We start from the raw sequence: 15,554 nt of genomic DNA on the forward strand, positions 1-15,554 counted from the left end.
GACTGTATTTTGCTTGGACTTCCAGATGTTACGGAGTCAACTGAAGGCCTATACATGAGGCTGGTTTATAAATATTTAACTTGGGTATCTGAACACGTTCAGTTGGTGTAAACCGTGTTGTTTTATACCGGTAGTAATCTCAGTACCTGCAAGGCTCTTTAGGCTATTGAGTTCCTTAGTTTTGTTATGTCATGCTAGGGAACTGAGCTAGCAACAGAACTGGGTAACTACCCATAAACCGGAAGCAGCATATGTGAAAGCATGCTGAAAAGCCGACTGCTGATGTCGGTTAGATCTGTGTGGTGTTGATGCCGGTCCGTAAACAATTTTGAGGTAGCTGAGTTTTACGCTTACGCATACGTTATGAATGACTGTTAGTGTACGTAGTAACATATAAACATTACGGAGCTGATCGTCAAAATGTTTTCAAGAAACCAGAATGTCGTGTTGTTCAATTGTGGGCGTGGCTCAAGTTCATTTTCACCCCCAGCCTGCGTGGCCGGCGTTCAAAGGGGAAGGAGAAGGGGAGTTCGGAGCGCGAAGCGCGATTCGGGCTCTTTCCTCGCACCACACGCTCGAACTCCCCTTCTCCTTCCCCTTTGAACGCCGCGGCTATTTCACCCCAAGAGGAACCAATTCTAAAACGGTTGGTTGTCGAGTATAAACAAGACATGCCAAACGGGTTTTAGACTTTTTTGCTGCTTATATAAGCTGGATATAAGCTCCACCAGGCCAAAATAAATCTGTTTCACATATGATTAGCATTTTTTTAAAAGTTTGTTTTTTCCATTGTTGCGTTGATCTTGATCTACACTAACATCCAGCTCCTTTTGTTGAGTGGTCCTTGTCCAGTCCAGTCGTCCTATTTTTAGCACATCCAAAACCGTGCAGATAGTCCCTGCGGCGTAATGAGAAGGTCATAGCAGTAAAGTTAAAAAATTAAAGGTTTAGTCATACTATCCGAGTCACAAGACAGCAACAAAGTTTCGTCGTGCGCTTATGGACCTGTATGGAACAGTGAAACCTAGACTGCAAAACAGTCGTATCTTTTGCGAACGCGCTAGGCCTTTACAGTACGACAGCGAGAGGTCTCCTCGCCTCGCACGCTCTCCGGGCGTGCGAGGCTCGCAAAACGATGGGCGCTTTGCGCCTTTGATAAGCGATTTTTTCAACGACTTTAAAGAAAAATCGACTGTTTTGCAGTCTAAGTGAAACCTCGATATATAACGGAGTCCAGTCCCTTGGTCCTTCGTTATATCGACGTTTGACTGTATTATAGCCCGGCCGGGAAAAAAAACGCGTGATTGATAAGGTCACAATTCAAGACCTGTCAAGACAGACAAAAACTTTTCGTCATTCGGTAACCGTGGCGCATACATTGCACATGTCAAAATTTTTGTCTTTAGTTTCAAAACAAATATTTTTTTAGTATTATTAAAACAGTGTTTGTTGCTGATTTTGTTAATATTTCAAATCTATATATTTTAAATATGTAAGTCAATTTATACCATCCATCGTTTAAGAGGCGGCTGTATTCGCAGGCTAATCGTTTGCATACTTGTCAACTCTCCAGGTTTAGCTAGGTATTACCGGTCGTCTCCAAGTTTTTCATCAAATCTCCCGGTCGATTTTCGGACAATATTCATACATTTAATATTTTAAATTTCAAAGATTTCTAGACGTCTCCTGATTTTTGTAACTCTCAGGGTTGGCAGGTACCGTAAAATTCCGGTTATAAGCCCTCCCGCTTATAAGCCTCCCCAGTTATAGGCCCATCTAATAATCTGGAAACAAAAAAATACATCCGATTATATAAAGCCCTCCCGGATATAAGCCCCCCTCTGCCGGATGACAGTATTGAACAGAGCTAAATGTTGCTTTATTATGCGTTTTTTACTTAAAAACGTATTTCCATCAACACTCTTGTGGCTCGTTTTGAAACGTTTTTTTCATTCCGCTTATAAGCCCCCCCCCCCCCCGGATATAAGCCTCTCCGTTTATAAGCCCACCCAAAACCCCTTACGAAGTTGTATAAGCCCAGGGCTTATAACCGGAATTTTACGGTATGCGTTTGCCAAAATCTTCCGAAACTAGTTGTGGCTCATCTGACCGCAATCCCTGAGAATTCCTGCTCAGACAGCTGCGTGACATCTTGTCACACAGCGCTCAAAGTGGATTGCATTTCTGTTATCCTTCTGATTCTTGACATTCTTGATCTTGTTTTTGCGTGGTTAATTGTATAATTTATGGCACCCGCTTAATGACTTTACTTAGTGCGACATTTTGTCTTGTTTGAAAGAACTAAAAGCAGTTTGAAGTGATTCTGTCGGCATTCGGTGAATTACACCCACACACAGCGTTGAAGCGGACAAAGGTGTTCCCTGTTCAAGCAACAAAGGCCTTGTTGTTTTCGTTCTTTTGATACCAGGCAAGCCACTTGGATCCAGTCCTGACGCATGGCTTGCACTGGAGATCGCGCGCAGTGTTTTGAAAACACCGAGGCTGGCAGTATTCTCCAGACTGAAGACTGCAGGTAGGCAAAACCTCGTCCCCGAAGAGCGATATAAGAAAGATTTCTTTTGAATTCTTAGGGGATCATTGAAATATACTGTGCAAGCGCCATCTTGATGACTGCAGACGTTTTAGACGTGTAACACACCGGGTTATCGTTATGTCGGAGTAGAAAGTTTACTTACACAAGTAAACGAGTGTGAAATTGCTAGGTACATTGTAAGGGTTATCTCTTTCAACGTCACATCCCCCATTCTGAGTTTTCCGCCGCTAAATCCGGCAATGATTACGCGTAGTTTCATCACATACCAGGTTTTACACAAAGACCATCTTTTTCAAGGAGAAGTGAACCGCGTGACAGTTCTCATGGATACGTAACTTGCGATTTTCGTCAGCTGTCAATAAAATATATCAATCGAAACGTCGCTAATTTTCACAGTGAGATTTTGTTCTTGAGTTCCTTTTAGATAGAAACCTAATCCAGTGTCATTCCTTTGTGTAAGCCTTGCCTCGAGGATGCGATGATTACACCGTTCCCTGCGAAGGACGTGGTTGCCCGTGCAAACGTGGGAAATCCCAAGTCCTTCTGTCGGCTTTTAACCAGCAATCTTGTAAGGTGAGTGATTTTCATGCAGGCGTTTTGTCGTATCGGATATGTAACGTGGAGATCCATTAATCTGCACCTCTTTTTTGCCCTGGGCATTTTGAAAGCCATCAAAACCCCCAATTTGTTCACAGAGAGTTACGTGAAATACAATCGCGCGTTGAAAAATAGTTGTCACATCTTGTGATACATCTATCAGATTATTCTGCGTTCAACAGAAATGGTCCAAGTGTGAATAATTTTCATTCCGAGTAGCATGTTAGAAGAGTAATCGAGAAAGCAAAGCTGGATTATGGGCAAATGATGTTTACATTTCTCGAATGTCTGTGACAGTACAGTGATAACCTCAAAGCCATTATGATCATAATGATGTTGTAAGCCACTTTTCCACTTTGTTTTCAAGTGAAGTTAAGTAGTAATTCCAAAGTAAATATACAAGAAGTACGGGACCCAGCATGCGTTTTAAAATGTCTATTGTTATTAAATTTCAACCCAAGTATGAACTAGACTTTCAGCGACTAAAAATGTGATTTCACTAGCTGTGACAAAATTTGTATGTTGTCTCAGGCCAACTTGCCCTTGTTTCCTTGTTTTTATTTTGCAAAGAGGGAATCCCCCATATGCATGCCTCTTCATGTAGATGTGCCGTAAGTTAAACTTGTTAGCGTACACAACTCTAAGAGCTGGATCCCGTTCCGCATAAGGGACCAAGAACAACTAATTTTAATTAGTAAAAAAAATATATATCCAAGTACATTCTTATACTTACATGTATTTCAGATTTGTTTCTACTAAGCCAGTAGGCTATTTAAATCTGCAAACTGCTGCATTTTCTCAACTGTTTAATTATTTTCTGTGAGGAAAAACATAATTAGTTACAATTACATAGTCTGAGTTGTATATCTGTCAGTATCAACATATTAGTCAGGAAACAGGTGCTTATAGTTAGGAATGAGTAAGTAAAGATGATGCGAATAACACATTTTAACAAGCAGATGAGATCCATCATTTTTAAGGGGGCGACTGCTAGAAAAAATATATTTTTTATTATATAAACACCAATGAAATACCAGGTTATCCTTCACGCAAAAATATCATATCTTCACACATGAGAATAACATGTTATCTTCACATGTAAAGATCGATTTCGAAATGTTTTCTGACAAGTTTGCCCTGTTTCAATGCTGAATGAGCCAAAGTTAAGATCTTCAGATCTTCCTTGGCAATCTTAGAAAAATTTCGGAAAAGTTTGGAAACAATTGTACGACCTTCTGACAACATTTTGAAAATCTTTGGAAAATGGTTGCAAAACTTCGGAAAATCATTTAAAACATCGTAATTAGTAGGTTTATATAATAAACAGAATATATAATACATGGTTGCTTGAAGATATGAAATTTATCTTTTCGATTTGAACACTCGAAGATGAATTTCATATCTCAGCGCAATCAGGCATTATCCTCTATAGATTGCTTTATTTTAGCTGAAAACAACAACAATTTATTTTAGATTTAGGAGGTTGACAAATCATTTTCCCCCATCTCCCCAGCGGTGCCCCTGCATTTTATGCATATAACATCTGACATGTAAAGTATTAGGCAAGCACTCAAGAATGGGCTTTTGTATCCAACTGGAAAAATAGCATCATTATATAACAGGTTTTTGAGGGGTTTTGTGTAAAATATATACATATGCAGTCTCAATCTTTTAATTATAGTACATAAATTAAAATATGTATCAAGAAAATGCTCATGTGTGCAACATATGTTAATCCTTGGTTATTCATGGAGTGATGTATATTTGCACATTGTTTTTCATTGCTAGTGAACTTTTTTTGTTTTGACTTTATTATAGATCTGTAATAGCTTCTCTCCTTCTCCTTGCCACTGTAACTGCTGATGGATACCAAAACAGAGTTTCTACTGAGCTGCCTTCATTGAATCAAACAGGTGGAAAATATGTTAAGTTCGACATAACTTACATTTATTAAAATTAATTGCAGTCTGCCTTAGTTACTTAGCATTTTATTGTTTTTAACTGGCTGGCCTGGGACCAAGCCAGTTTATAATTAGCTCAAGGGTTTTTTTGTCCATGCTACTCACCCCGTACCTCTGCTTGGTCGACCACATGACCAAAGCATTTGGAAGATAAGGGTGAGGAGAGGGGGGGGGGGGGGGGGGGGGGGGAGTAGAATGTGTGAATTGGAGAGTCCTGTAACAGTCTGAGGGGATGGGAGAGCAGTAGAAAGAGTAAAGTAGAAAAGAGTAGAGAAGAGTAGAACGGGGGAGGGGTTAGGGGAGAGGGGCCTTATAAAAAAATTGAACTTCAGGAGGGGCACTTCAGACATCATCATTACAACAACACGGTGCAATGACACCAATAGTGCAAGACTGCGTCAGACTAAAAAAAAATTTTAAATTTCATTTAGATTCACTTGGATTGAATTCTTCAGAAAGATATTCATCTGAGGCCAATACCAGCAAGACTACAACTCATATACACTACAATGAAGAGACTAGCACAACAGTACCATTTGTACCAGAAGAAGACTATTTATTAACTGAAAACCATTTAACATACTCTGTACTTTTTATTGTTAGACAAGAGTTAGACAATAGTAGATTTCGTATAAATGTAACTGCTGTTGAGGGAACTTTATCTGAAACTTTATATGCCGTTACAGTTCACAACAGAACAGTTTTATTTCATAGTAATAATTCCATATTTGGCCTGTTTAAATTGGCAAATGTTTCATCTTGGCAAAAGCTGCTAGTAAGCTTCAATCACAGAGAAATCTCAGTTACCCAGGAGTGTGAAGAATTCAACTTCTTATCTCTACCAAGCACAAGTAAATTGGAAAGTTGGGAAAAGATCGTCGTTACAGCGAAAACTGAGAATTCTCATGGCAATGTTGAGGTAAGGGAAAGCACATGTTTAACAACGGTGTTGATAATGTTTAGCTTTTACACCCGCTTTCAGTGTTACGTGCATAGCTATCTTTTTACATCCATCTTTCGACATCGTCTTTCGACATCGTCTTTCGACATGCTGTTTGAAATGAGCCAATCAAAACCTATACATACCGTTGTTGGTTTCATGCAAATGCGCGAAAAGGTTAGAAGGTCATGCTAGTGGGCTGTGATTGGCGGATTTCGATCCGTGTTGTTTGTTTAGCACATCGAAAGATGGATGTCGACAGAAAGCCGCTATGCACGTAACACTGAAAGCGGGTGTAATTTATTTGTGTACAGAGGTTATAATTAAATTATTTATTTGTAACTTATCTCTCATTTTCTCAATTATCAGTGAGCAAAACCAACTTAACCCATGTGGTTCATTTTTGTATGGGTTTTGCTTTTTTGGACTGGGATTCAGTTTGTACAATTTACTATAAAAACTTAGTGAAATTAGGCCACAACGTTTCGAAGTCATCTTGACTCCATTATCAAGTAGATAAAAATAACGGTGGAATTATTTTAACTGTATATCGAAATGTTCTTTTATAAGGATTCAGCTTGTATAGTCATTAATTTTATTGTTAGATATCCATTGTTAATTGCAACACATGTTAAGTATTGGGTCAAAGGTTATGATTTATTTTGCTTGAATTTACTTTTAGTTTCTAAAGAGATATAATTTTCCCTTTTATTTTTTAACAGGAAGGCATTTGTGAACTGTTGCTGGTAGACGAACAAGAAAGTGTAAATAAATTCTGCCGCAGATCTTTATCAAATGATTGCTCCAATAATGAAAACTTCAGTGCTGAACAACAGATAAAGGTATTTTCTTTATACCAAATGTCTCAGTTACAGACATAAAGCTTTTTTGTGTGTAAGGTTTTTTAATAACCATCACCTGTTGTTTATTCTATGTAGGGAAATCAAAACAGTGCTGTTCAAACTCAATCAGGCCAAGGTTTCGTAAGTAATTGAAACATGTGTGTGACCAGATGGGGTACGGAGATTTTAGTTTCTGCAGATCTCAAGAAATGTCACTTTATTGTGGGTTTATTCATGTTATGTTATGACTTAGTATTTGGAGTTTTACAGTAAGAAATGTTTTGGATGAGACTTGGTGACCTTTGGAGGCATCATATAGTTCTGTACCTACCGTAATGATTCAATTTAGCGCCCGGGGCGCTCATTTACTTTTGGCACCTTAAGGAAGGGTGGTTATTCGGGACAGGGCTCTTATTTAATTTTTTGTGAAACAACCAAATGCTCAAAACAAAACTTTAATACATATATTAAAACAACTAACAATAACATAAACTGAAACAGTAGCAAATTGTCGAAGTTCAGTTACTTTTACAAGAATTGTTCATTTAAGCAGTAAATATATACATGTACGGTACGGTGAAATGTTCATAAGTTTATCTTTTCGATGTTGACAACTTCAGTAGGGGCAGTTAGCCACAATAGGGGAGCTTATTAGAATATAGGCGCGTATGAGAATGGGGGCGGTTATAAGAATAGGGGCGCTTATTAACAAAAACAGATTCGAAGTGGGGGCGCTTATTCGGAGGGGTCGCTTATTGAAAGGAGGGCACTAAATCGAATCATTATGGTACTCTTTATTGTGTTTCACATCTAGCAATGAGCATTGAAGCTGTTTCGTCAGTTTTGGTATTAACAGAGAGCATGGATTTGGCATGAAGAATTACATTGTTCTAAGATCAAAGAGTTTTTTTCCTTTTTTTTGTCTAAACAAAAACTAAGGCACATAGCCATATAAAAGGGCTTGTCACTGAAGAGGGTTAGCATGGAATAAGACAATTGCTTTATACCAGAGAAAGAAATGGCACTCTCTATCAAGGTTCTGTAATTATTGAAGAACAGTTTTAGAAAGTTAACAAAAGGACCTTTAGCAAGTCGTTTTCCTCTTCCTCAACCCTCCAAGTTAAGACCATTTTAGTCGCCATGGCAACTAAAATTTTGGAGCTGGCGACTACATTGAAACCGAACTCGCCAGCCTGGCGACTAAAATCGAGAAGAAGGATTGAAAGCTTAATTTAGCAACTAAAATGTTTCACTGGCGACCAAACTTGAGCAGCCGGTGGCCAAATGATAGAAAAATAAACTTGGAGGGTTGTTCCTAATTGTTTGCCTTGCATGAAGTGACAAGCTATTAAAGAAGATTGAATTATTTGAACATCTCTTTTGAGTAAATTATCATTTCATTGCACTCAAATCAGTTTAATTTTCTTTTATAGGTTTCCATGCCAGCACCTTCTAGAGTAAAGGTTAGTCTTATATATGTCTGAAATTTCACTGCAACACTTCGTGTTCATTACCAGATGGCAGAAGTTCATTTTATATGCCATGTAATCTCCATCAACTTATAACAATAATTGTTATTGTATCATCAAATACCGAAAAAGTAGTTCAAAGAATACTACGACCTGCTTTAGCTTGATAAAGGGACCATAATTATTTAAAAATGAGTACTGTTAAATTCCCAAAGTAAGCCTTGGGATTACCGAACATTTGCTCAATGTCTTGTTCAAGAAAATATCCTCCCACAGAAGGTTTTTCATTTTGTATCCACCTACCCCTCTGAAAATTCCAGCTAAGTCCCATTCAAACATTTTGGCTTTTAACACCCCCACCCCCTCAGAATTTCCAATGAACTTCCATGGGATGGGTATGTTTTTTTTTCAACCCTTTCAGGTGGGCTTATTTTCAGGGAGGGCCTTATTATACAGGGGAGTCTTATTTTTCCGATAGAAATGTGCATTTAAAAAAGTTTTGGGTTTTATATTTGAAACTCCAATTTTTGCATCTGAAATTTTAAGGTGCATACAACCTCTGGCACATCATGAAACTCTTAATTAAAAACCAAATCAACTCTTACAGTAATTATGTAAAATACAAAAGAACTTCTACCATAGGTGTTCAAGGCCTGTGAATTATGGCCTTTAAATCTTAGAATTGGGGGTACATTTTTATTTTTGGCAGGAGGGGAGGGGTTTATTTTCAGAATTTTACAATTATTCAACAATAATAAATGGTGTACATGTTTGTTATTTGAACGTTGATGTAAACCAAGCAGCAGGCTCAGTGCAAACTAATTTCAAGACATGCATTGTTTCTCTATCTTCTACAGAGTCCCATCAGCAATTCAAATAAAGGAATTACAAGAGTTATTAGAGTCATTGAGTCTCCTGGTCATCCTGTATGTTAAGAATTATTCCTTTCAATGTTCTGTGTTTAATTATTGCTCAATAAATATGATAATTATTATTAAAAAACTAAACTGAAGTTCAAAACATGTTTGTTATTGCAGTAACTGCCTTTTCATACTTAAACCCTTAACTTGTGGTGCAACCTCCATCAAGTTAAGATTTGTGCATACATGTTATCTATTTAATGGGTGAATTTTATTATCCACTAAAAAGAAGTGCTTTGTTCTAGGGGTTGGTTGGTGAAAGAGGACCAAAAGGCTTTAATGGTGATAGAGGGATAGGGGTAAGCAAAAATGATGATGATGATGATGATGATGATGATGATGATGATGATGATGAGGATGAGGATGATGATGATGAAAATGATAATATAATAATGATAATAATATCATTGTTGTCCGTTTGGACACAGCTGTAATACAAGAAATCCACTTAGTAGCCTCTCTTATCCAGATATGTCCAGGATTGAACGCTAATGAGATGCACATTCCTCATGACAGGCATCACAAAGTGTCCTTATTAATAAAATTCACCAAAACACACCAAATTTTGTCAAATATGAAGTAATATGGACACGTCAAATAACACAGTCAAACATGAAGTACTCATTAAACAATACCTGCATTCAATCCTGGACATAAGTGCTCTTATCATGAACCTTTGATGAGAATGTTTGACCATTGATGCAGGAAAGGACTTGACTATTTCTCATAATTTAAAACTAAACTAAACTAAACATATTTATCAATGGACCCAGTGTAGGTTTCTAAATAGATGTACTTGACTACTGAAGATTAAAAGGAGAAAGTCACAGACAAAAATAATTATGTTGAATGTTTGCAATAAGTGAAGTTTACTGTCAGAGAATGAATGGACTTCATCACTTCCTTTACCTCAGGCTTTAATATTTTGGTTGCAATTCAACTATTTTTTTGTTTTTCGTGACAGGGTTCACATGGCATCCCAGGAAAGCCTGGTCCTCGTGGCCCTCCAGGTGAGAGGGTAAGTTGCTGTTTTACACTCACTTTCGGTAGTGTTATGTGCATTGCAGCTTCCTTTCGAAGTCAATCTTTTGATATGCTTAACAAACAAGACGGATTGAAATCCATCATTAACAGCCCACTAGCGCGACCTTCTGAACTTGTGGCACATTTCTATGGAAGTAACATGAAAGGCATCTGAAACAAACAACGGTATGCATTGGTTGCGATTGGACCATTTCATACAGCATGTCAAAAGATGATGTCAAAAGATAGCTGCTACATACATAACACTGAAAGCAGGTATAAAATACATGGCTCAAATTTAACTGAGTAGAAGGGATAATTTAGAAATGTGAATACACTTCTACATGCTAATCATTTAAAGGAATGAGTTGGTATGTAGTTGATGACTGGGTAAGGACAAAGGGGATAATAAAAGGCAAAGTACAGTTTGTGCAGCTTTTCAGTTATGTTGATTGTCTTTGTCTTCAGGGTACTGAAGGACTTAAAGGAGACCCTGGAATTGTTGGACATCAGGTAAAATACTATAATAAGCTTTTAAGGCAATAAGTGGTTTGGCACCTGAATACCTTAGACATTTGTTCTGTATCAGAGATAATGTAAAGAACATTTGAGGGATAATAAGTTAATCATCTTAAAAGTCAATGATATGGAGGTTATAGAATTTCTGGAAGTCTTCTGTTGCAGATGTAATTACCTGGTTTGAAAAGTACATCCATGATTATCAGTTTGTATTATAGAGAAGGTAAAAGCTAAGTTGGCAATACAGTCATACATGTAAAAAGCCTGCATTAAATGATCACATTCATAAGTGCAACATACTTATCTCCTAATGTAGTTATTTGTGAGCATTATCTTTTTTTGTCAATTGAAACATGTGGTTATCAGGTTCTGCTTGTTTTGTCATAGTTATGACTTGAGTAAATCTTAATTTACAGGGCCTTGGTGGTAGGAAGGGTCCAAGAGGATTTCCAGGACCATTGGTAGGTCAGATTTTACATTGTTAGGTCAGACTGTTTATATTTGTCAGGGATGTAGCTAAGAAAACACTAAGCCGCCTCATCAACAAGCCCAGCTCAGGGTTTTCAAAACAAGCCAAGCCTGTCAGAGTTCCACTGGCTACTTGATTTTATGTCACCGGTTACTTTGGGCGTAGCAATCAGCTTGTGAGGAACAGGCTCGGCTTGTCACAGCTGCCTACTCTACCAGTTGCTGACACCTATTTCAAAACATTTTGAAATCCCTGCCAGCCAGTTTTTCTGGCCTTTGCAGCTCTCAAAGTTTATCAAAGTCTATGTTTTCATGTGAAATTTTAGTTCTCTTTCAGCTGGTGAAATTAGCCGCCAGTCGGCCCTTAGTGACATCCCTGATTTGTGCCATCCTATTTGCAGCAATTTAAAATAGTACTAACCTTGAGAGTAATTTTGCCTGACATATGTATGTGTATGAAGGTAACAAGTGACTTATGCCCCAACAATAATGCAGCAAGATGTAGTTTGTATGCGTGAGCTCAATATATGGTTTGTGTAGTTACCTGTACATTGTGTAGCTATCTGATTAAATATCTGATTTTCTGATTAAATATTTAACATTGCTTTTTTGTATATAGAAACAATGTTTTAATTTATATCTGGATTTGGGCCTCTAACAGGGTGATGCAGGTGAACCAGGCATGGCTGGACTTCCAGGGGTTGAAGGTGCTCAGGTACGACAAGTCATTTATGTTTTTTAGGGGGAATAAAACTTCCATGAATATAGATATCCCAAACTTTCAAACTTTTTGTTTTTATGCTGAATCTGAAAGGTTGTTTTTGAAAAAGTTCAGACTAAAAGCTATTACAATCTTGTCAGAGAGACAAATGTCATTTTCTACTTTTTGCAAATGTCACAGGAAACCTCTTTGACATACATGTATCATCAATAAAAAAAGTATTACTGTGTCATTATGCATTGTAGGGTGCATCTGGCTTGGCTGGTGAACCTGGTGATCCAGGACCTCAAGTAAGTCTGGGCAGCAATTGTTTGTTTTCTTGTTGTTTTACTCACAGCTTAAGAGTTCTCTAGCTGCTAGTTATAATGGTAGACTTGTGGAATGATACAACATGGATGCTAGTTTAGCAAGGAGAGAATATTCAGTTTTCATGTTTGTTTTCTTTAAACAGATCTTGTTAATCTTTATTTTTATTGCTAACCTTTGCCATGTTTTGTTTTATTGAGAGCTAAGATGATATTGAATGAATTGTTAGCATAAAATTGTTAGCATAAAATGTTTGTTCAATCTTGAGAGTGGTACTACCTTGTATATTTAACAGGGTTTTCGCGGCTCCCGTGGGCAAATGGGACTGGTAGGAGCATCTGGAAACCCTGTAAGTATCAAAACGTACAATAATGTGAATTAATTCTAATACAGTATACGAATTCAAATTGAGTAGGTAGCAGGAATGATCAGGCTTTGTTTGTTAATCAGCCAAAACTAAGCAGAGTGTTAAAAATTGTCTTATCTAATGACTGCTTTATATAGCACATGAAAACATTCTTTTAATTAGACCTTTGTTTAATTGCTGTATGCACAAGAGTAGAAGTATCCTGGGTGCCTTAGGCCTGAAGAATAGTCATTTTTAGCCATCCATTAGATGAATTGACAGGATAATAACAGTTCCTGCTAAGTAAAGAAACTGTTCCTGTAAACAAGACAGATGCATGCACTCACTTCTGTGTTGATCATCAAAAGCTAAATGATACAATGAGGAAGGAGTTTTGGCATGTTTGATTTTCTGTGTAGCCCCATAGTTGACTTAGTAGGTTGGTACCAAAGCCAACCTTAAGGGACAGAAATAAGGCAGCATTCACATTTAGCAGAAAACTGTGCCAGTTTCTTGTATGCTTTTTGTTTTTCTAACGTACCTTTGACCATTCAGTATTTCTTTTACATGCAAGGTCAAGGAGATACACAGCTTTGTTGGAACCAGGGAATCTTTCTTTCTTTATCTTTCAATGAGACCATTGGAACCATTTATTTGTTCATAACATACAACTGTAATTGTAACTGTAGGTGTCTTATTCATATCATTCAACTGTCAATATCCTAACTTAATTGTAATATTTCTTTTTCAAGGGAGTTCAAGGACCTCCAGGTTCTAGAGGAGTTCAAGGACATGAGGCAAGTGTTAAATAACAGAATTCACTTTTCTTATTGCAGGTGGAACTAAAATTTAACAATGTTAGCTAATTCAATTCATAGAGGCCTCTCTTTCAGTGCCAGATATTTAATCAAAAATAATGTACAATCAAATATTGATGAAGACAAAAAATCTACTTTGATTGGTCAATATGGTAGGGAGATCGTGGGCAGCGAGGACCAGAAGGAAGCCCTGGTAAAAGAGGAACTAAGGTTAGAAAAAAGTTATAGATTATCTTTTAAGTCACCCTCATGTAACTGTAGATAAATTAGTGTTTTACTAATTGACATTCACTAAACAGGAAAATGCCATTTCTAAACGAATTTCTTGGAAATAATGTGTGTTATGGTGTATAATTGCTGATCAATATCTTTTTTTTTTGAAATATAACCAGCAATTTCGTTTTTTCTACACGAAAGGACTGGTCTGTTCAATGGACCATTTTAAAATTTAGTTTTATATGTAGATGTAATTTCATTATAGGCAAGAGAGGTTGCAGGACATGTGTTGATTCATGTAACCATATAATCATGTTGTTGGTTTTAACTACCAGGGTAACTCTGGAAGTAGTGGAGTCTATGGAGTGAAAGGGAAAAAGGTAATTTTTCTAACTTTTAGTGAATTAAGCTGTTAGATAAAGGTGACAGATTGGTTCAAATGTGCTCCATTTGAAACATCTTTCCGGGATTTTATTTTCATATACGAGATGAAATGAAAATGTGTTAGATAATGTATTAGGTAAAATCCAATAAGAGACAAATAACAAGTTTCTGTTTATGACCTTCTGGTCTTCTTGATAGAGTCTGAAGGATTGTCCTGTCCTGCCATGATACCAGGCTCTGCCTATGCACATATCTTTAAAGTAAAATGTCCTCATAACTTAGTTTCCCCACTTGTTTATGTGTTTTATCTGTTTGCTGTTGTCTCAAAAACTACCATTGGAGCATGTGAAATTACAAACAATGAAATTATGTGAAAAAATGTTTGTTGACAATTATTGCCATCCAATTATTTCCACACCTCCTGAGTCAGGACTCTTATTTTATTTTAGGGAATCCCAGGTCCACAAGGCCCAAAAGGAGAACAGGGTGAAAAAGGCCACAAGGTAGCAATGTCACTTCAACCTAACATTGATGATCTTCTGTAACTGGTCTTTTTGTTGATGTCAGAAGAACTTGAAAAGGATGTGAAAATTTTAGATAAGTTGTACACACAAATGATGATGATAGCATTGCAATTGATTAATTTTATAGTAAAAAAGAAATCATTATTGTTGTCATCACAATTATTGCCAATTTCCTTCTAATTTATTTTATAAATTCTGAAACAGAATAGTGGAGGGGGGAAAGGGGGCGGGAGCCCGGGAGAAAAGGGGCGGGAAGCGGGAGAAGAGAGGGCAGGAAGCGGGATTCTTAAGGTGGCGGGAACCAGGAGAAAACGAGTAAAATTTCGTAACATTTCATTATATTTTGCAATGGACATGGAACAAACAGGAGAGAACAGCTACGGAAAGGCGCAGGAGGCTGGAGTAAAAGGTACGGGAGACGGGAGGTTCAGACCCCCCTGTCCCCCCCCCCCCCATGAATAGCCAACTTGAACATTTATTTTAATCCATCCTATTTCCATTTTGTTCTTAAGGGCATTCCAGGTCCGTTAGGATTTAGAGGTGCACAGGGTGCCCCAGGGGCAAAGGTAAGCAAGTCCCTCCTTCATTAGGTCCTAAAATTGAGATGCTGGTATTCAGTAAAAATTAAAACAATGTTACTTGAGTATAATTTAAACCTCTTCCATATAGGGTCCACCAGGAGATCCAGGATCTCAAGGTTCCACAGGATTGCCTGGTCACAAGGTAGGTATTTTGGATTCTAATGTCTTACAGTTGCTAAGCCATCTTTTGTTACAATGCTCCCACAGTTGTTGCTTATACCAAATAAATACGGAAACTGGAAATCCATAAAATCCAAGGGATTGCACCTACAAATGACATGAATTAAAATTAAGCTTTTGTGTTACAACAGCTGGACCCATCAAAAAAATTAATTGTGCCCTCTGAATGGCCAATTGTAAACAAA

The 15,554-nt window shown here is 37.5% G+C and overlaps 1 protein-coding gene across 5 annotated transcripts in view; it reads left to right on the forward strand.

The window, feature by feature from the left end:
• Positions 1 to 2,150: 2,150 nt before the first annotated feature.
• The window catches only part of LOC144629471 (uncharacterized), a 33,677-nt gene continuing 20,273 nt past the window's right edge, over positions 2,151 to 15,554 (forward strand). The window contains exons 1-21 of one of the 5 annotated variants that reach the window (XM_078487696.1): positions 2,151 to 2,533; positions 2,969 to 3,127; positions 4,970 to 5,064; positions 5,544 to 6,031; positions 6,775 to 6,894; positions 6,991 to 7,035; positions 8,328 to 8,357; positions 9,221 to 9,289; positions 9,529 to 9,582; positions 10,248 to 10,301; positions 10,775 to 10,819; positions 11,242 to 11,286; positions 11,955 to 12,008; positions 12,260 to 12,304; positions 12,616 to 12,669; positions 13,419 to 13,467; positions 13,645 to 13,694; positions 14,036 to 14,080; positions 14,534 to 14,587; positions 15,121 to 15,174; positions 15,278 to 15,331. In XM_078487696.1, the coding sequence (XP_078343822.1) occupies positions 3,033 to 3,127; positions 4,970 to 5,064; positions 5,544 to 6,031; positions 6,775 to 6,894; positions 6,991 to 7,035; positions 8,328 to 8,357; positions 9,221 to 9,289; positions 9,529 to 9,582; positions 10,248 to 10,301; positions 10,775 to 10,819; positions 11,242 to 11,286; positions 11,955 to 12,008; positions 12,260 to 12,304; positions 12,616 to 12,669; positions 13,419 to 13,467; positions 13,645 to 13,694; positions 14,036 to 14,080; positions 14,534 to 14,587; positions 15,121 to 15,174; positions 15,278 to 15,331 (1,599 nt within the window). In that variant the 5' untranslated portion in view covers positions 2,151 to 2,533; positions 2,969 to 3,032. Of the gene's footprint in view, positions 3,128 to 4,969; positions 5,065 to 5,543; positions 6,032 to 6,774; positions 6,895 to 6,990; positions 7,036 to 8,327; positions 8,358 to 9,215; positions 9,290 to 9,528; positions 9,583 to 10,247; positions 10,302 to 10,774; positions 10,820 to 11,241; positions 11,287 to 11,954; positions 12,009 to 12,259; positions 12,305 to 12,615; positions 12,670 to 13,418; positions 13,468 to 13,644; positions 13,695 to 14,035; positions 14,081 to 14,533; positions 14,588 to 15,120; positions 15,175 to 15,277; positions 15,332 to 15,554 lie in introns of those variants that run through there. The other 4 variants (XM_078487704.1, XM_078487690.1, XM_078487680.1 and 1 more) reach the window with 4 other exon arrangements.

The sequence above is a fragment of the Oculina patagonica genome, chromosome 1 (genome assembly GCF_052425735.1).
Source record: "Oculina patagonica isolate OP01 chromosome 1, crgOcupat, whole genome shotgun sequence".
Lineage (NCBI taxonomy): Eukaryota > Metazoa > Cnidaria > Anthozoa > Scleractinia > Oculinidae > Oculina > Oculina patagonica.